The sequence below is a fragment of the Gracilinanus agilis genome, chromosome 4 (genome assembly GCF_016433145.1).
Source record: "Gracilinanus agilis isolate LMUSP501 chromosome 4, AgileGrace, whole genome shotgun sequence".
Lineage (NCBI taxonomy): Eukaryota > Metazoa > Chordata > Mammalia > Didelphimorphia > Didelphidae > Gracilinanus > Gracilinanus agilis.
In genome coordinates this window covers 444,233,614-444,255,161 of record NC_058133.1, presented here as the reverse complement: position 1 = coordinate 444,255,161, position 21,548 = coordinate 444,233,614, and the positions used below count along the sequence as shown (strand labels likewise).

The following is a 21,548-nucleotide window of genomic DNA, read 5'->3' as shown; positions in this document are numbered from 1 at the left end:
GATGTCATTATCATTTACCATCAACTCTCTCATTTAGGATATCTTCCAGAATTTTCTTAGAAATTGAGGTACAATAAATAAATTAATGACCAAAGAAAGAAATGTGTCATTTATATAAAGAGACCATTGAATAATTGTGTGCCCCTTGGGTGACCATACTATGTCAATATGTTGAAAGATATGTTACAGGATATTAAGCAAATTCTGTGTAGAGAGTTTGCAGGAGAAAATGGACAAGAGGTTCACCAGAAAGGAAAGGATTCTTAATCATTGAGTATATTTTCTTAAATCATCATAGCTATTTTTTCCACAGAATAAGTAGATTATTTGACTGGGTGACTCCAAAATAATGTTGGTTGCTATTTATTTCTCCTGAATAAGAACAGGGTACCAACTCATAATTTATCCTTTCAATTGCTTCCTATTTTAATTAATAAGCCTGGTTATTTACAGTATTATAGTAATATAAGCAATTTTGACAGGCTTGAAATATTTATATATAACTATGATAATAAAATATGCTTAATTAGTTAATTCCCAGATGACTTTACTTTGATATAGCTCAGTACTACATATATGTATTTATACACATATATATTATGAATGAAAACCTGGAAAGTGAGTTTAAATTACTTGAACCCTGAAGTTTAGTATGGCAAATCTATGATTAGAATTCAAAATTGCTGATTCTTATGTGGTAAGCAGTAGACCATGATGCTTCTATATTCTTAGACAAACCGGTAAGAAAAATTGCATATATAAATGATTCAGTGAATAGAGAGCCAAGCCTGGAAATGGAAGGTCCTGGATTCAAATATGGTCTTAGATAACTTCCTATCTGTGTGACCCTGGACAACTCACTTAATCCTAATTGCCTAACCCTTACTGCTCTTCTGTCTTGGAATCTATACTTAATATTAATTCTAAAACAGAAAATAAGGATTTATAAAAGAAAATAAAAATAGTTTGTGTTATGATAATTTCAAGTAAAATGAAATATTTTTAAAATGAATTATGAAAGCAGAAATAATGAGGAAATGTTAGAAAACAGTATAACATTCAAATTAACTTTTCTGAATGTGGAAGAAGAAAACTCAATCATAAATGAAAACAGGCAAAAGATTCTCAATTAGTTAAAAATAATGGAGGCAGTGAACTTTTAAATTTACTGACATTCATCATTAAATAAGAAAAGGCAAGGCCATGGGGTTGGCCAGCCAGATGGGATGGGGGACTTTGCAAAGGCAATTACTGACCTATAAGGAATGATGAACTACTTGCATAGGACTGTGTATAGATGAGACCTTGAAGCATGACAGTAAAATTATCGTATTAAAGAAATTGGCAAAAGGACTAAGCTGACCTCAAACAAAAATCATAGACTAAAAAAATTCAAGCAGCATCTCTGGGTTTGTACTTATGATTCATAGATCAGTGAAAACAGTTAAGAAAAAAGAGAGTTCTAGTACATTTCCTGCCAGATGAACTTGTAAGCTGATCAGTGTTCTTATTTCATGATCTGATGAATAGCAAAAATTACATTATATAACAAGTTTACATTTGGAACAGAAAATTGTTACTCCAAAGAAACTTGTTCAGTTTTTCTAAAACCTGTATAATCTTCCCATACCTCTTTAGTCTTTTTACATTTCATGCTTAGACGAATGACAATAAGTATTTAACCACAAGCTCTCTGAAAAAGTACTGTGTACTTTAAAATTTAATCTGAATAAAAAAGGCATACAATTACATTTCATATCATATATTAAGATAAGCTCAAAATGAATACATGATTTAGATATAAAAGGTAATATCAGAAAATTAGATCAAGAAAGAAATTATGTGTCAAACCTATAAAAAGAGGAAAAGTTCATGAACAAATGTAATAAAGAGGTTCACATGAAGTAAAAATATATATTTTATTACATAAAATTAAAGTTTATTTTTAAAATTCTTTTTTCTCAAACCCTGACCTTCTGTCTTAGAATATATACTGTGTGTTGGTTCCAATGCAGAAGAGTGGTAAAGGCTAGGCAATGGGGATTAAGTGGCTTGCCCAAGGTTACATAGCTAGGAAGTGTCTGAGACTAGATTTGAACCTAGGATGTCCCATCTCTAGGTCTGGCTCTCAATCCACTGAGCCCCGCAGCTGTCTCCTACTTTTAAAATTCTTAAACAAAATCAATGCAAGCAAAATTAGAAGACAAGCAGGAAATTGGCAAAAAAAATTTTTTTTGAGGCAAGTTTCTCTACTAAAATACATAGGGAACTGAATGAAATTTATAAAATAGGACCTATTTCCCAGTTGACATTTGGTAAAAGATTAAATAAGTAGTTTTCAGAGGAAGAAATCCAACGTATGAAAAGCCATATGAAAAAGATTTTCTATATCATTAATAGTTAGAGAAATTAAAATTAAAACAACTCAGAAGTTACCACTTCACACTCATCAGACAAAAAAGGAAAATGACAAGTGCTGTTTGGAATTTGAAAAAATAACTGTGAACTAGTACCTAACCATTCTGGAAGTCATTTTGGAATAGTGCCTAAAAAGCTGTGCATACCCTTTTACCCACATATACTCTTACTAGGGCTATACCCTAAAGCAGTAATGGGCAAACTTTTTTTTTAAACCCTTGTACTTCGGCATATTGTCTCATAAATGGAAGATTGGTAAGGGTGGGCAATGGGGGTCAAGTGACTTGCCCAGGGTCACACAGCTGGGAAGTAGCTGAGGCCGGGTTTGAACCTAGGACCTCCTGTCTCTAGGCCTGACTCTCACTCCACTGAGCTACCCAGCTGCCCTGATGGGCAAACTTTTTAAAGAGGGGGCCAAAGGAAAGGAAATGCTCATCTGTCAGTCTGTTTCTAAGGCAACTCTTTCAAAATTTCATTGTATTGTATCTTACTCATTGTATTCCTCAGATTAAGAATAATGTCATGTGGCTTGATAGAATATTTCAAGGGGCTGCATCTGGCCCATGGGCTGTAGTTTGCCCATCACTGATCTAAAGAGATCAAAGAAAGAAGAAAAGGACATATATGAACAAAAATATCAATGGCAGCCCTTTTTGTGCTGCCAAAGAATTGGAAACTGAGGTTGTACCAATCACCTGGGTGAACAAGGTGTAGTATAAGATTGTGATGAAATACTATTGTCCTGTAGAAATGATGAAAGGATTAGTTTCAGAAAACCCTGAAAAGACTTGTAATGAACTAAGTGAAGAGAGCAGAATGAAAACATTTCCCATAATAACAATATTGTAAAGATAATCAACTTTGAAAGACTTAATAACTTTGATAAGTACTAGGGCAAATCATAATTCCAAAACACTCAAGATAAAACATGGTATCCATCTCCAGAGAAAGAGAGTTAATGGGGTCAAAATACAACTGAAGCTTATTTTCTTCCTTCCTCTTTTAAATTTTTTTTTTATTTTAACCTAGTTAACAAGTAAATTTGTTTTGCATCACTAAACAGATTTGTAATGACATTTGTTTTTCTTGCCTTCTTAATAAGTAGGGCAAGGGAAGGAAGAAGGGAGAGAATGTGGAATGGACAATAAAACAAAATTAAATTAAAAATAATCTTCTTTATTAACGTTCTCTATCACTTTCTTAGACAATAAACAAATCAATAATTCAAGCTCTGAATTATAATGCTTATTGATTTCCAATTTATAAATGCTCCCACTTAAAAATTTAACAATTGACTCTCAAGACATATGCAAGATGGCTCTAGAGCACTTCTAATGTTACTCATTCCCCAAAACTTTGTAATCCAGTGACCCTTGCTTCTTACCTGTTCCTCACAGAAGATACTCCATCTCCTGATTTTGTTCAATTTCATTTATTTCCCAATCCTCAAATTCTCTTCCTCCTTATTTCTGCTTCCTTGCTTCCTTGGCTTCCTTTAAGTTTCACAGATAAATTCTCACCTACAAGAAGCCTTTCCCATTGTTTCTTAATGCTGGTACCTTTCCTCTGTTGATTATCTCTAAACGAACGAATATATCTTACTTGTTCCTAGTGGTTTCAATGTCGTATCCTTCATTAGAGTGTGAGCTACTGGACAAGGCAGGGAATATCTATTTCCTTTCTTAGCATTTCCTAGCATTGGGATCTAAATTCTGACTCTTAGTCATGGTAGGCAATAGACTATGGTATTTTTTGTTCTTAAATGTTTAGAAGAAAGATTGACTGTATGGTATAAAATTCAATCTGTTGAAATTAACACACTTTTATTTCTCATTAAAACTTTGATAATAGTTTTATTTTTATTTATTTATTTATAAATGAAAATGATTAAATATAATGGAGAGTAAATGCACAAGAAGGTTGGAAAGATCAGAGGATCCTGATGATAAAATGCCTTATATGCTTTGTAAATGGAATTCATATTTGATACTAGAAGTAATAAAGAGCCTCTGGAGTATATTTAGTAGGAGAGTTAACATAGTCAGACTCATGCTTGAGGAAAATAACTTCAGCAGCCTTGTGAGGATGGATTTGAGAAGTATCTGAGAGCCAACCTTGTAATTTCACTGATATAAGGAGCCAGTGGATATGGAAAGGTTTCCTTTGCCATTATAAATTAGGAATTAAGAGGTTAATTGACTTGCTCAGGGGTACATAGCCAGGATGTGTCATAGTCTGTGAATTGAACCCAGGTTTTCATATTTCTAAGACTAGCTCTCTGTCACGAGACTATGCTGCTTATTAATTTTTGCTAGAATCTGTGATTACATCAATATAAGGAGTTCCTAGTGAGGCAAGCCTCTATTAATTCAGAACTTTACCTTCTCTGCAATGTAGAGCATTAGCACTGCTAAGTGAATTTCCAAGGTAAGACAGCCATAAATACCAAAGGTAGGGCTCAAACCCAAGTCTTTTTGATTCTGAAAGCTGACTCCTTTCTATCTACAGTGATGGTTTGCCTCTCTTCATTCTCTTCTCTTTCTAGCAGTTAGTGTTTTACAAAAGTGGAATGGCCTACTTTGGAGGATAGGTAGTTTCCCATGCACTTATCAGTGATGTTGTTATCCTGACAACAATCCTAAAAGATAGCTGCTATTATTATCCAATTTTACACAGAAGAAAACTGAGAAGGAGGAGATAAATGGCTTGCCCCAGGTCATTGGGCTCATAAGTGCTTGAAGTTTGATTTGAACTTAGATCTTCCTAGTTTAGCATTTTATTCACTGTACCACTCCTTGCATCATGTAGAGATATAAAGTTCTAAAGAAGCACTGAGGTTTCCCATAGGTATTAAAAATCTGAGGTTTTGTAACAAAATAGAGTTGGAAAATAAATAAGTATATACTAAATAAGTAATATTTAGATGGAAGGCAAACTTAGAAGGGAAAGGACAGCAACCTATAGAAAAGGAAGAATTTGACCTGAGTCTTGAATAAAATCAGGAATTAAGATAATTTTGTAGATTCCTAAATGCAATGCAACACACTCTTTTGCTTCTGTTCACTTCTGAGCTCAGTTCATTGGCCACTTTTACTTTCTATCTCAAGTATATGTATTGTAGCAATTATTCAATGGACTAGTCATCCACTGGAATAAGATACTCTAGATAACTAGCATTTTTGTTCTATTTAGTTTTATCTCAAATCATAACTGGAACTGTTCTCTTGAGTCAACATAGCTCTCATGCTAAACACTCTGAAATATGATGAGGAAAGAAAAAAGAGAAGAGAAGGGAAAAGAAAAGAGAAAGAGAAAGAGAAAGAGAAAGAAAGAAAATTAGTACTACTACTAATTTTGACTGCCTTTTTACCCAATATAATTCACCTGAGTAATAGGAATGTGTTCTGGCCCAATGAACTGGGAAACTCTATCTAGGAACACATAATGTGCTCCTAAAATTTTTAGTTTCAGATCTGTGAATGTACTTCTGTATGTAAAGTCATCTAGAAAGTTATTATCAATGGGTTAAAATTGGATGAGCGTCCTTTGCCAAACTGTCCATTGTAAAGGGTCTCAGTACATGAATAAAGCTTTGTTTCTTCTTTTCTGATTTTTTTTCTTATTGTTGTTGCATATTTTAAAGGCTGCTGGAGCAGATGCCCTGGAGTTAAATTTATCATGTTCCCATGGCATGGGAGAGAGAGGAATGGGCTTGGCCTGCGGGCAGGTAAGGACTTCAACTTCTCCCTTTTGCATGTCTGAGCAGCAATGCTGGCCAGTGCATTGATGGTTATTGTACCTCAGGCTCCCAGGCCCATGAAACAGATTACTGACTGGAGAGTTTCAGGTCTGCATTGTTTAAATATTTAGTGCTTAAAAAGTGGAAAATGAGAGAAGCTGAAATTACACAAAGTGTTTAGTTTTATTGAGGAAAAAATTACATTATGTGCTTGACAGGAAGTAATATCATAACAAATAGTTTTTAAAAGCGCTGAGGCAGAATTAGCTGCTTTCAAATGCAATGTTCTTTATTCATTCTTAATGCTGATCCAGTTTCCCTGGAGCAATATCCTGGCCAAAGTGCATTGTTCATAGTGATTTTGTAGTAAATGGGGCACAGCACAAATTGCATTTTACATTTTTTAGCATCTGATCATTATTCCCTAACTGTGTTTGGGGAGTCACAAAAAGAATTTGTTACTATTTTTATATTTGTATACAATGCATAGAAACTTCTACATTACAATACTTTTAATGGACTAACTTGAATATAAAACAAAGAACATCTGAAGGCATAACCTAGATACAGAATTGTAGGACAAGATATTGAAAGGTTTCATTGCTAAAAATGAAACATTTTGGCTTTCTTTTAGCTCTTAATCTTGTAGGAAAAAAATCCATAATGGTATCAGTGCCATAATGAGAACCATTTTTGAAAAATGGCAGATTGGCAATGTTTGTCAAATGTAATTTTTATTCCAGATTTTCTCTTTAAACTTGATTTCTGCTTTCACAGTTGTAAAGAGTTCCCAGTATGGAAACTCCCTTCATGGATGTAGAAACAAGTTTTGTCCATTATTTAACATCTTAAAGAGTTGTGTGGGACACTGAGATGTTTAGTAACTTCCTATCCGTGATCCTGCAACTTATATTTTTCCAAGGCTAAGTCAAAAAACAGATTTTCCCAAACAAAAATAGTACATGGTGCTTAATTTGGTAGACTGATTTTAACCTCAAGTGAACATAGTGTGCACAGAAATATGAAGATTCAAAACTATCTTACAAATACAAGATAACCTTCAGAACAGTCCCGATATAGGAAAAACATATTCTTATGAGGAGTGTTTTGCCTAAACTTTTTGGGTTATAGTTTCTCAGGACTCACACTGCCAAATTTTTTGAGATACAGTAAGGAGTTCCAGAAGGACAATCAACCAAATCAAATCAATCAATTCCAATCAAATGAAATCATTAGAAAAAAAAAAAGTTCTATGAATGAATCAAGTCCCTCCGAAAGCTGGTTTCTTACCTCGCACGTAATCTGATTTCACCAAGTGGGAAAAAAAAATTAAGAGGGAAGAAGTAAGAAAGTGTTTGAAGCAACCACATTTTCTCAAATTGAGCCAAATTTTTACCTTCATTCATTCCCTATTTAGGAAAGTTAGATCTCAGCCTTCTCTAATTGATATTTTTTCCTTTAGCTATAAAACCAGGAAGCTTGGGGGAATGTAAACATTGTAAGTGTATACTTCCAGAATCATCAAAAGAATTTGTTTTTGTAGAGAGAGATTATGCATCAGGGAGAGGGGGAATGAAGCCAAACTTTTGGATGACAGTAAGCAGCAGGATTGTAGTGCTAGGCTTTCCCTATTATACATACATATACATATATATATGTGTATATATATATATATAATTTTTTTTTAATCTGTGTCTGTGTTCTCAAGTGAGTTGCTAAATCCACTGGGGACAATAGCCAAAGGGTGTGATGTATGGTGTTTGTGTTCTTCAGGCATCTAGTCAGTCTGTGATCATAATCTTTCCTCACTCCAGAGCCAGGTATTTTACACTAGGGAGTGGTCCGTGATAATCCATGCCTCAGGTACCTGAAGTAGTATATTTTTTTTACTGGATTTGTATTCCCAATTTTCCCTCAGGGAGCTGAGGACATATCAGATACCATACTTTCCCTTTTACCTTATATTCCCTTTTGATAAGGTTATTGGACTAGAGACAGGGGGAAATATCAGTTCATGAGAAAAACAAACAAACAAATAACTTGGGAGTTTCAGTGGACCAAAAATTCAATATTACTCAATCATATGACATAGAAGACCCCCAAAGCTAACACAGTTTAAAATTGAATTAATAATAGAAACATACTGTCCTTAGGTGGTAAAAATCATCCGAAATATTGTAGTTAGGAAAAACATTGATTGGAATGTGTCAATCAGTGAAAACTCTGAGAAGCATTTAACTAAGTGCTAGGCACCAGGCTCTGATAGATAGATAGATAGATAGATAGATAGATAGATAGATAGATAGATAGATAGATAGATAGACAGACCTATCTCTTCCTCTTTAGGAGTCTGTATTCTATCAATCAATCATCAAGTATTTCTTAAAAACTTACAATGTGCCAAACACTATGTATACTCTGAAAAACAAAGACAAAAGGGAATAAGTCCCTACTCTCCAGGAGCTTACAGGGAAGACAAGTATATATGTAGGTATATGAAAAAAAACAACACATAAAAAGACACAAGGTAATGTCTTATTGAAAGGTTAACCTTTCTGAGATTTAGATAATTCACTTTGGTAGTTGTATAAAGAAAGAACAGATTAGAGAGAAGGAAGATAGGAGATTCCAACAGTCCATAAAGGCTGGAACTATAAGAGTGGTCATATGAGTAGAAAGTGTATAGGTGTGAGAGATGTAGAGGAATGTTGAACAAAACTTACCGGCTGATTTGACATATAAGTTGAGGGAGAGTGAGGAGTTGAGGATGATTTGCCATTGGTTTACCAATGGTTCACAACCATTCAACTTGTGAACCAGAATGACTGAAAAGATCACACTCTTCACAGAAATAGGAAAGCTGGGAAAATGAGTAGGTTTGAGAGAAAAAGATAAAGAGATATATCTTTAAGTCAAGTCAACTATGTGCCAGGTGCTATGCTGTATTTCAGATTCCTATGAGATATGCAGTTCAAAATGTCCAGTAAATAGACTTTTGGTGATAAGACAAGTTATAGACATATTAATATGTCAGTCATTAGCATATGATAGCAGGAGTGTAAAATACTGCAGAGAGATCAAAAAAAGGATGAAAACCAAGAAAATTTTGGCAATCAAAAGATCATTGATAATAGTAGAAAATTTTCAAGTGAGTTATAATATTGGAATCCAGATACAAATATTGTAATAAAATAATGAGAAAAGAAAGTTTTTTGTTTTTGTTTTTCCTGGGAATTTTATGTGAAAGGAAAGGGGAAATATAGAATGATGATTTAGAGGCATTGTAGGGAAAAATGAGGGTTTTTCCCAAAAATCTGGACATATTTTTAAATAGTAGGAAGGGAAAAGTAGAAGAGGAAAGATTAAATATTGGAGAAAGAGGTTAGAAAGGATTATTGGGGCATTCTGCCAGAAATGGATAGAAATTGGATCAGAGATGTATTTATGAGAGTTGGCCTTGGCAAAAGGGCTACCTCCTCATAACAGACTGAAGTAAAGCATGAGAAAATTGGGGGATATTATCAAGATGTTTTGAAATACAAAGGAGGGGAAAAGAGAGAACTCAAGTGGCATGGTTTCTTTATTTTCTTAGTAGAAAATAATAAGAGGGATTTTTCCAGGGGAGCAAAGGTAGGGCATAATGTGCAAGGCTTGAATAAAAAGTTTTGAATATCTTCTCTGAGGTACAGAGAATCAATTAGAGGTTTGCCTTTTAGCAGTAAAGACCCAGTTGAAATTAGGTCACATAAATGTGTATTGTATCTAGTCAGACTGGCAGTAATACTTTACCTAGCACTGTTTAGCAATACATTAATAAAAACAGAGAAAACAGATGGTAGTAACCCAAGACAACTTAGGGGGTCAGAAAGAGGGAAGTCTGAGATGAGTTAGAATCAGACCTAAAGCCCATTTGGAAGCCATTATCAGTTGTGGGACAAAGTGGAAATGACAACATCTTTTATAACTTCTCAAACTAAAAACAATAAGGGTAGTGGGCTACATGATAGCCCAATGTGATAGCACAGGATGTAGGTCCTATTTCGCATCTCCATTGCCTATTCTCACTTCTGGGTCATAAAGGGCCTAGAGGATCAGTTTTAATCAAGAAGGATTAGAAGCCTTGAGGGGTGGTATCATTTTGGTCACAAGGGATCAGAGAACCTGAGGAACATTATCACTTCTGTTTCCAAGAAAACAGAAAACTGAGAAACACTATTGATTGAAATCCCAAGAGATAGTCTTAAGTAAAGAACAGAATAAAGATAACAGTGACCACACCTCTCCCTAGATCATACCAATTTGGAAGCAACTAAAGATTCCAAATCTCCATAACTAGTTCTAAAAACTAGTAAAAAAAAAAAGTGAGTAAAAGCCTGAAACTTAATTCAGCATGCTTCTCCCCACTCCAACATTGGGAACAGTGCCCAACATTAGCATAAACATAAGTTTCCAAATTAAGAAATAGCATGAAAAAAATGAGAAAATAAGAACAAAAAAAGAACCTGGCCATAAAAAATCTATTATGGTGAAAGAGAAGATCAAGAAACAACTCAGAAAAAAGGCAATTAAGTCAGAATATACCCAAGCATAGTCTCAAAGAAAAAAAAAATAAATTGGGCACAAGCCAAACAATATTTCCTTGAAGACCTAGAAAATGATTTTCATAATAAAATAAAATTTATAGAGGAAAAGTAGAAAAGAAATAAAAGGAAAGGGAAAAAGTTATGAAAAGAATTAACAGCTTAATAAAAGAGGCCCCTCAAAATAATGAAGAAAATAATACCTGAAGAAAAAAAAAACAATTCTCTAAATAGAGAAAGAGGTACAAAACTTCACAGATGAAAATAACCTCTTAGAAAACAAAATGCTCAGATAGAAAAAGAGATTCCTGAAGAAGAGAATGATTTCATGGTTTTTTTTTAGGAAGATTTCCCATTTTTAATTTTTAGAAAAAATTTTTCCATGATTACATGATTCATGTTCTTACTCTCTCTTCCCTCCCCTAAACCCCTCCCCCAGGCCCCATAGCCAATGCACATTTCCACTGTTTCTTCATGTTTCATTCGATCAAGACCTATTTCCATATTATCGATGATTGCACTAGGGTGATCCTTTAGAGTTTACTTCCCAAATCATGTCCTCATCAACCCATGTGTTCAAGAAATTGTTTTTCTTCTGTGTTTCCACTCCTGTAGTTCTTCCTCTGAATGTGGGTAGCATTCTTTTCCATAAATCCCTCAGAATTGTCCTGGGTCATTGCGTTGCTGCTAGTAGAGAAGTCCATTGCATTCAATTTTACCACAGTGTATCAGTCTCTGGGTACAATGTTCTCCTAGTTCTTCTGCTCCTTTCACTCTGCATCAGTTCCTGGAGGTCATTCCAGTTCACATGGAATTCCTCCACTTTATTATTCCTTTGAGCACAATAGTATTTCATCACCAACAGATACCACAATTTCTTCAGCAATTCCCCAATCGACAGGCATACCTTAGTTTTCCAGGTTTTTGCTACCACAAAGAGCACATCTATAAATATTTTTGTACATGTCTTTTTGGGCATAGTTCCAAATTGCAATTCAGAATGGTTGAATCAATTCACAACTCCACCAGCAGTGCATTAATGTCCCAATTTTGCCACATCCCCTCCAACATTCATTACTCTCCCCTGTTGTCATTTTAGCCAATCTTCTAGATGTGAGGTGATACCTCAGAGTTGTTTTGATTTGCATTTCTTTATTTATTAGAGATTTAGAAAACTTTCTCATGTGCTTATTTATAGTTTTGATTTCTTTATCTGAAAATTGCCTATTCATGTCCCTTGCCTATTTATTGATTGGAGAATGGCTTGATTTTTTTATACAATTGATTTAACTCCTTGTATATTTGAGTAATTAGACCCCGTCAGAATTTTTTGTTATGAAGATTTTTCCCTCAGTTTGTTGATTCCCTTCTGATTTTGGTTGCATTAATTTTGTTTGTACAAAAACTTCTTAACTTAATGTAATCGAGATTTTACATTTTATTTTACATTTTTTAATTTTTTTCTAATTCTTGCTTGGTTTTAAAATCTTTCCTTTCCCAGAGATCTGACAAGTATACTTTTCTGTGTTCTCCTAATTTACTTATAGTTTCCTTCTTTATATTCAAGTCATTCACCCATTCTGAATTTATCTTGATATAGGGTGTGAGATATTGATCTAAACCTAATCTCTCCCATATTATTTTCCAATTTTCCCAGCAGTTTTGTCAAATAGTGGATTTTTATCCCAAAAGTTGGGCTCTTTGGGTTTATCATACACTGTCTTACTGATGTGGCTTACCCCAAGTCTATTCCATTCATCCTCCTTTCTGTCTCTTAGCCAGTACCATATTGTTTTTTTGTTGTTTTTTAAACCTTTATCTTCCATCTTGGAGTCAATACTGTGTAATTGGCTCCAAGGCAGAAGAGTGGTAAGGGCTAGGCAATGGGGCTTAAGTGACTTGCCAAGGGTCACACAGCTGGGCCATATTTGAACCTAGGACCTCCTGTCTCTAGGCCTGGCTCTCAATTCACTGAGCTACCCAGCTGCCCCCTTACCATATTGTTTTGATGACCACAGCTTTATAGTATAATTTAATATCTGGTACTGCTAGGCCAAGTTCCTTTACTTTTTTTTTCATTATTTCCCTTGATAGTCTTGATCTTTTGTTCTTCCAAATGAACTTTGGTATAGTTTTTTCTAATTCTGTAAAGAAGTTTCTTGGATATTTTGATAGGTATAGCACTAAATAAGTAAATTAATTTGGGTAGAATGGTCATTTTTATTATGTTAACTTGTCCTACCCATAAGCAATCAATGTTTTTCCCATTGTTTAGATCTAGTTTTAATTGTTTGGAAAGTGTTTTGTAGTTGTGATCCTATAATTCCTGTGTTTGTTTTGGTAGAAAGATTCCTCAGTATTTTATATTGTCTAGGGTTATTTTAAATGGTGTTTCTCTTTCTAACTTGTGGTTCTGTGATGTGTTGGAAATATATTGAAATGCTGATGATTTATGTGCATTTATTTTATATCCTGCAACTTTGCTAAAGTTGTTGATTATTTCTACTAGCTTTTTAGTTGATTCTCTAGGATTTTTTAAGTGGACCATTATTTCATCTGCAAAGAGTGATAGCTTAGCCTCCTCATTGCCTATTTTAATACCTTTAATTTCTTTTTCTTCTCTAATTGCTACTGCTAGTGTTTCTAGCACAATGTTAAGTAATAGAGGTGATAATGGGCATCCTTGTTTCACACCTGATCTTATTAGGAAGGCTTCTAATTTATCCCCATTGCATATGATGCTTGTTGATGGTTTTAGATATATACTGTTTATTATTTTTAGGAAAAGTCCTTCTATTCCTATACTTTCTAGTGTTTTCAGTAGGAATGGGTGTTGTATTTTGTCAAAGACTTTTCAGCATCCTTTGAGATAATCATGTGATTTTTGTTTGTTAGCTTGTTGATATGGTCAATTATGTGGATGGTTTTTCTAATGTTCAACCATCTTTGCATTCCTGGTATAAATCCCACCTGATCATAATGAATAACCCTCATGATCACTTGCTGGAGTGTTTTTTTTCTAGTATTCTATTTAAGATTTTTGCATCTGTGTTCATTAGGGAGGTTGATCTGTAGTTTTCTTTCTCTGTTTTTGATCTACCTGGCTTTGGGATCAGTACCATATCTGTGTCATAAAAGGAATTTGGTAGGACTCCTTCTATGCTTATTATGTCAAATAATTTGTATAGTATTGGGATTAGTTGTTCTTTGAATGATAGAATTCACTTGTGAATCCATCAGGCCCTGGCAATTTTTTCTTAGGGAGTTCTTTGATGGCTTATTCAATTTCTTTTTCTGATGTGGGATTATTTAAGTATTTTGTTTCTTCTGCTGTTAATCTAGGCAATTTATAGTTTTATAAATATTCATCCCCATCAACTAGATTGCTATATTTATTGTCATTTAATTAGGCAAAATAGTTTTTAATGATTACCTTAATTTCCTCTTCATTAGAAGTGAGGTCTCCCTTTTCATCTTTGATATTGTTAATTTGGTTTTCTTCTTTCTTTTTTTAATTAGATTTACCAGTACTTTGTCTATTTTACTTGTTTTTTTCAAAATAACAGCTTCTAGTTTTTTTCATTAATTCAATTGTTCTTTTACTTTTGATTTTTATTAATTTCTCCTTTGATTTTTAGTATTTTTAATTTAGTTTTCATCTGTGGATTTTTAATTTGTTCCCTTTCTAGTTTTTTGAGTTGCATGCCCAATTCATTAACCTCTGACCTCCCTAATTTGTTAATATATGCACTCAGGGACATAAATTTTCACCTTAGAACTGCTTTGGCTGCACCATAGGTTTTGGTAAGAAGTCTCATCATTGTCATTGTCTTCAATGAAATGATTAAATGTTTCTATGATTTGTTCTTTCACTAACTTGTTTTAGAGAATCATATTATTTAACTTACAATTAGTTTTTGGTTTGCCTTCCATGTATCCTTGCTAATAACTATTTTTATATCATTATGATCTGATAAGGTTTGTAACATCAATTTCTGATAAGCAAAATGGAGAACAGGATGAGTGACACCCGACAGTTTTAGAATTTAGAACTAACCCAGATGCCATGAGCCAGAGGGCAAAAAGCCTGTTGCTGTTAGGAGTATAAAAGGCAGAGACTGGATCAGGGGGCTCTCTCACTCCTGAGAAGGGGAACCAGGTGGCTGGGTGGGTAGGCCAGTCAACCTGCTTAGGTTAACTGCATCCTATTCCACTAATCACCACATCCTCAACTTCTGGACAGAACTGTGTCATACATCAATTATTTTACATCAAGGTAGAACACCATCAATCCTCAACTCACCTGGTCAGGGCCAAAGGTGCTTGACTTGGCCAGAGTAACACAGAGAGGGAAACCTCTCCAGCAGACAGTTTCAACTTGATTATTTCTTTGATTGACAAAGCTGATCATCAGTAGTCTAGTGTAGTTTCCCAACACTTCCTTCCTTCAACCTTGACCCTTCCCCTGAGTTTATTACAATTAAATCTTTAAGCTTACTTAGGTGAATGCTGTTACTATCCTAAAAATCATTTCTACATTCTTTGGATCTAAGAGGAAGGGATTGCTCAAACAAAATCATATCACAGTCATAGGCATTATCCATCAAGCTAAACCTAGGATAAGGACTCAGAGAAGCTGTGTGATTCAATTCACAGCTTTCACTTGAACACTTAGTCCTGGGCACTCTTAGGTGGAAGGTGGGTGTACAGCTGAACTTCACATACTTTGTTGGAGCCAGTGTTCACTATCACAACTTAGTGTCCACCTAAGCTTCCCACCCTCACTCAGCTTATATGTCCTTAGGCCATCAGAGGACCTTGGGCCATCTCTCTTTCAGGCTCTGTTCAGTATCACCATACCACCTGTAACAGGTCGTATTTATTATTTCTGCTTTTTTGTATTTGTTTACCATGTTTCCATGCCCTAGTACATGGTCAATCTTTGTGAATGTTCCATGTGCTGCTGAAAAGAAGGTGTATTCCTTTTTGTCCCTATTTATTTTTCTCCATATATCTATTAACTCTAATTTTTCTAGAATTTCATACACCTCTCTTAACTCTTCTTATTTATTTTTTGGTTTGATTTATCTAGATCTGATAGGGGAAGGCTGAGGTCACCCAGTAGTGTAGTTTTGCTATTCATTTCATCATTGAGCTCCACTAGCTTCTCCTTTAGAAATTTAGATGCTATACCATTTGGTGCATACATGTTGAGTACTGATATTTCTTAATTGTTCATACTGCCTTTTATCAGGATCTAATTCCAGAAGATAATTATTTTAAAAAATAATTGGCTAGTGGAAGCTCATGATTCCATGAGACATGGAGAAACAATCAAAACAAAGAAACAAGAAACAATCAAAGTAAGAATTGATAAAAGAAGAAAAATGTGAGATATCTATAAGAAAAATGACTAATCTTGAAAATAGATAAAAATATAATTTAAGAATCATTTAACTACTTGAAAGTCATGATCAAAGAAAGAGCTTAGATATTCTATTTCATGTAATTATAAAGGAAAACTACCCTAAAATACTAGAAACAAAGGGTTAATAGACATTTAAAGAATCCATTACAAGGTAGGAATGGAGGGAGAGAGAGACAACTCAGAACTTAAAATGTAACAAAAAATTAATTTAATTAAAAAAGAATCCATTCAGTACCATCTAAAAGAGCACTAATAATGAAGCCTCTTAGGAATATTATAGAGAAATTCCAGAGTTCTCTGGGTTAAGGAGAAAATATTGCAAGTAACTAGAAAGAAGACATTCTAATATTATAGAGCCACAATTAGGAGCACATAAGATTTAGCAACTAAGATGTTAAATGACCAGATGGCTTAGATTATGTTTTTTTTCCAGATAGAAAAAGAATTTGGATTATAGTGGGCGCCTAGTTGTTTCCGTGTGAATTGAGAGCCAGGCCCAGAAACAAGAGGTCCTGGGTTCAAATCTGGTCTTAGACACTTCCTAGCTGTATGATCCTGAGCAAGTCACAACCCCCATTGCCCAGCCTTCATACTCTTCTGTCTTAGAACCAATACACAGTATTGATTCTAAGATGGAAGGTAAGAGTTAAAAAAAAAAGAATTTGGATTACAACCAAGAATAATTTACCTAAGAAACTAAATATAAACCATCATGGGAAAAAATGGATCTTAAATGAAATAGAGGAATTTCAAGCATTCCTGATAAAAGGACCAGAACTGAATAGAAAATATGACTCTGAAATATAAGACTCAAGAAAAGCATATAAGGTAAACATGAATGAGAAATCATAAGGGACTCAATAAAGTTAACCTGTTCATCTTTCTATATGAGATATATATTTGTTAATATATATTATACACATATAATATATATGAACCTTCTAAGAACTTTATAATTATTAGTGCAATTAGAAAATCCAACATAGAAAGAGACTAGTGGAGTGAGTTGATTATATTGGTATAATATTCAAAAGTTGGATATAAGAGAAAGAGGGATGCCTTGAGAGAAGGGGAAAGGAAGAAGAAGAATGGAGGAAATTATCTCACATAAAAGAGGCAGTTAAGAAAGAGATTTTACAATGGAGAGGAAAATGGTAGGTGGAGATAGGCAATACCTGAATCTCATTCACAACTGAATTGAATCAAAGAATGATAAATATAATCATTTAGTAAAAGAAATTTATCTTGCCCAACAGGGAAGTAGAAATGAAAGGGGATAAGGAAAAGAGGAAAATGAGAAAAAGGAGGGTAGATATAAGAAACAAAACAGATTTTAAAGGACTGTCAGGGAAAAAATAGGGAATAAACAAAAAGAAAATAGAATAGAGGCAAATGTGCCTTTAGTAATAATAACTGTAAATGTGAATGGGATGAATTCATCCATAAAACAGAAGCAGATAACTGTCTAGATTATAAACTAGAATGCGACAAAATGTTGTTTATTAGAAACTCATTCAAAAAAAGTCAAGGAGATGAAGAGAATCATAGAGTTAGACATATTAGGACTCTGGAGAAGCTAAATGGGAATAGGAATATATCTTTCTTTCAACTATACATGGAATACATGGTATAAGCATGTATGGACTTCCTTTGCAGAATAGGCAGATAAGAACAATTTGTTCCAATGGCTATGAAGGCATATGAAATAGGTATTGTGGAATTCTTAGTGTTTGGTGAGACATCAAAGGACCCAGTGTCATCCGCTACATCCTAGGCCATTGCCAGTCAATCTGACTTTTGTCTTCCTCCTGGACTGCAGTGATTCTGGAAGAAAAAGTCAGGCTGTTGACTTTGTACAATTCTGCAGACCATGCGCAAATAAAGACATCACCCATAATGTCATTTGGTCCTCTACAGAAATGAAAAACAAACAGGGACATGGCCCTGTCACAAAGATTGGCCATGTGTTACAGTATATAAACTTCCTACATAAATGAAGAAAAGCAAAAATATTAAATGCTTCCTTTTCAGACCATAATTCATTAAAATTGCATTTAATAAAGAACATGGAATCGTAGATTAAAAATTAATTGGAAATTAAATAATCTAATCCTAAAAAATGAGACAACTATATGACACAGTGGACAGAGTGCCAGGGCTAAAGTCAGGAAGACTCATTTTCCTGAGATCAGATCTGACCTCAGACACTTATCAGCTATGTGAGCATGAGCAGTCGTTTAACTCTGTTAGCCTCAATTTTTCAACTATAAAATAAGCCAGAGAAGAAAAGGATGAACCCCTTTAGTATCTTTGTTAAGAAAATGTCGAATGGTGTCACAAAATATTGAACATGACTGAAATGACTCTACAACAAAAAATGAATGAGTGGGTCAAAGAACAAATCATATAAACAATCCATAATTCTGTTAAAGAGAATAATAATGAGACAACACTCCAAAATTTGTAGGATGCAGCCAGAGAATTACTCAGGGGAAAACTGGTACCTCTAAATGCATGCATCAACTAAAAGAGAAAAAGATCAGATCAATCAATTGGAAATGCAACCAAAAAAACCAAACTAGAAGAACAAATTAAAAATACTCAATTAAACACTAAATTGGAAATCCTGAAAAGTCAAAATAGAAATTAATTAAATTGAAAGTAAAACTTGCCCTTAAACTAATAAATAAAACTTACTAGTTTTATAAAAAATAAAATAAAGTATTAGTAGTTTGGTTTTTTTAGAATAGAAAGAAGAAAATAAAATTACCAGTATCCAAAAAGGAAAAAAGTGAATACACCACAAATGAAAATGAAATTAAAGCAATTATTGGAAGTTATATTGTCCAGTTATATTCCAGTAAAACTAATAATCTAAGTGAAATGAAGGATTACTTACAAAAATACAAACTGTCCCAATTAACAGAAAAGAAAAGGACACTTAAATAGCTATGTCTTAGAAAAGGAAATTAAATAAGTCATCAATGAGCTCCCTAAGAAAAAAATTCCCATGAACAGATAGATTTGCATATGAATTCTACCAAACATTTAAGAAACAATTAGTACCAATACTATATAAACTATCTGAAAAAATAAGTAAATAAGTTATGTCTAAAGCAGGGCAAGTGAGAACACAGAAATAAAATTATATAGACCAATTTCCTTACTGAATATTGATACAAAAATTATAAATAAAATACTAGTAAGGAGATTGCAGTAATATATCACAAAGGTCATATACTATGTCTATTTGCAATTTATACCAAGAATGAAGGACTGGTTTAATATCAGGAAAACTGTCAGTATAATAGGCAATATCAATACAAAAAACAATAAAAATCATATGATTATATCAATAGATGCAGAGAAAGCCTTTGACAAAATACAACACTTATTCCTATTAAAACTGTAAAAAGGATAAGAATAAATGGAACCATTCCTAAAATGAGAAGTAGTATCCTTTCTAAAATCAAAATCTAGCCTTATCTGTAATGGAGATAAACTAGATGCCTTCTTATTAAGTTCAAGGAAGAAGCAAGAATGTACATTTTCACCACTGTTATTCATTATACCAGAAATCCCCATTCCAGCAGTAAGCTAATAAAAAAATCAAAGGAATAATAATAGGTAATGAGGAAACAAAACTATCATTCTTTGCAGATGATATGATGGTATAGATGGTTAGAGAACCCTAAAGAAAAACTAGTTGAAAAATTAGCAGCAATAAAGTTGTAAAATATAAAAATAAACCCACATAAATCATTAGCATTTCTTTATATTACCAACAAAACCCAGCAGGAAAAGATAGAAAGAAAAATGCCATTTAAAATAACTTCAGACAATATTAAATACATGGGAGTCTACCTGCCAAGACAAACCCAGGACTATATGAACACAATTTATACTATACTTTTCACACAAATAAACAAAGATCTAAACAAGTAGAGAAATATTAATTGCTTATGAGTACACAGAGTCAATATAATAAAACTGACAATTCTACCTAAGTTATTTATTCAGTTCATATCAACCAAACTACCAATGAATTATTTTGTAGAGCTAGAAAAAATAATAGCAAAATTCATCTTGAAGAACAAAAGGTCAAAAATATCAAGGGAATCTATACAAGCAGATGGTAGGAGTAATCTAGAAGAGGGTTAAGTAAATATTAATAATTATACTTTATTCTGCACTTAAATACCAGTCTGTCAGAAATATTTATTTAATTTAATATTGATCTATAAGTCATTCCAAGCTTGGAGAGACAGAGAGGTTTTCAAACTATCATAACTCCCATATCCTTTGGCAAGACTGCCCAAAGAAGATAACAGGTTAACCTGGCAAAGAAACAATCTTAGTTAATAATCCCAAACCATTGAGGAACCAAATTAACATCCTTTCCTTTCTTGGAAAAGTCTCCCCAACTCTGAATTAGCAATAATCTTTTTCTCATTAGAGAAATATTGTCCTAGTTCTAATCACTTCTTATAGCTGGAAATCAATGAATAAAATGAGTTATTCTGTTAAATTTCTGATCTACCACTATTCACCCAATGGAAAAATTTTTTTTCTTTTGTTTTGCCCCATCACATGCCTTTTCAAGGGCTTTTCTCAGACACATTGAAAAGGCTTTAAAAGAAAATAATATCATTAGTATTCTTATATTTATCAACAAATTATTTTAAGATGCATCCATAGGAACGAGAGATTCCTATGTAGAGATCAATTTAATATTGAACTGGGGCAAGATTGAGAAGGGAGGACTATGAAATCAGAAATGGGGTAATGGTTAGAGAAAGCATTGAGGGATGAAGGGATTAAAGGTCATAGTCAAAATAAAGAATCCTGTTAAGAAGACTGAGGCACAGGAAGACCTGGAATGATAGAAGATTATTACTGAATAAAAGAATTCTAAAACTGAAATATGTCCAGAACAGGGTGATAAGACTAGTGAAAGGGCTCAAAACCAGTCACACGTTAATCTGTTGAAGAATCTGCAATATCTAGCTTTAAGAGGAGATTAAAGAGCAGAAAAGAGCTACGATTACTATCTAAAAGAATTTGAAGAGTTATAATGTGGAAGAAGGATTAGACTTGTTCAGTTTTATCCTCTAGGGCTAAACTAGGAACAATTTTACCTCAATGAAAGGGAAAATTTTGTCACAACTTAACCTATCCAAAAGTGGAATGTACTGCTTTGAGAAATAGTTAATTCCCTTTTAGTTGTCTTTTTCAGTCTTTAAACACCTGAAAGTGATGTAATATTCTTTTTACTGGTAGCAGTTAATGTAGCTGTTGTCAGTCAATTGACTAGAATTTATTAAGGATCTACTCATTCCAGGCATTGTGGAAGTAACTTCCAGCTATGAATTTTCGGTAATTC

At 33.6% G+C, this 21,548-nt stretch overlaps 1 protein-coding gene across 1 annotated transcript in view; it reads left to right on the top strand.

The window, feature by feature from the left end:
- Positions 1-21,548, top strand: part of DPYD (dihydropyrimidine dehydrogenase) — a 974,103-nt gene that overhangs the window by 632,935 nt on the left and 319,620 nt on the right. The window contains exon 16 of the mRNA XM_044672105.1: positions 6,062-6,145. Within this exon, the coding sequence (XP_044528040.1) occupies positions 6,062-6,145 (84 nt within the window). The remainder of the gene's footprint in view (positions 1-6,061; positions 6,146-21,548) is intronic.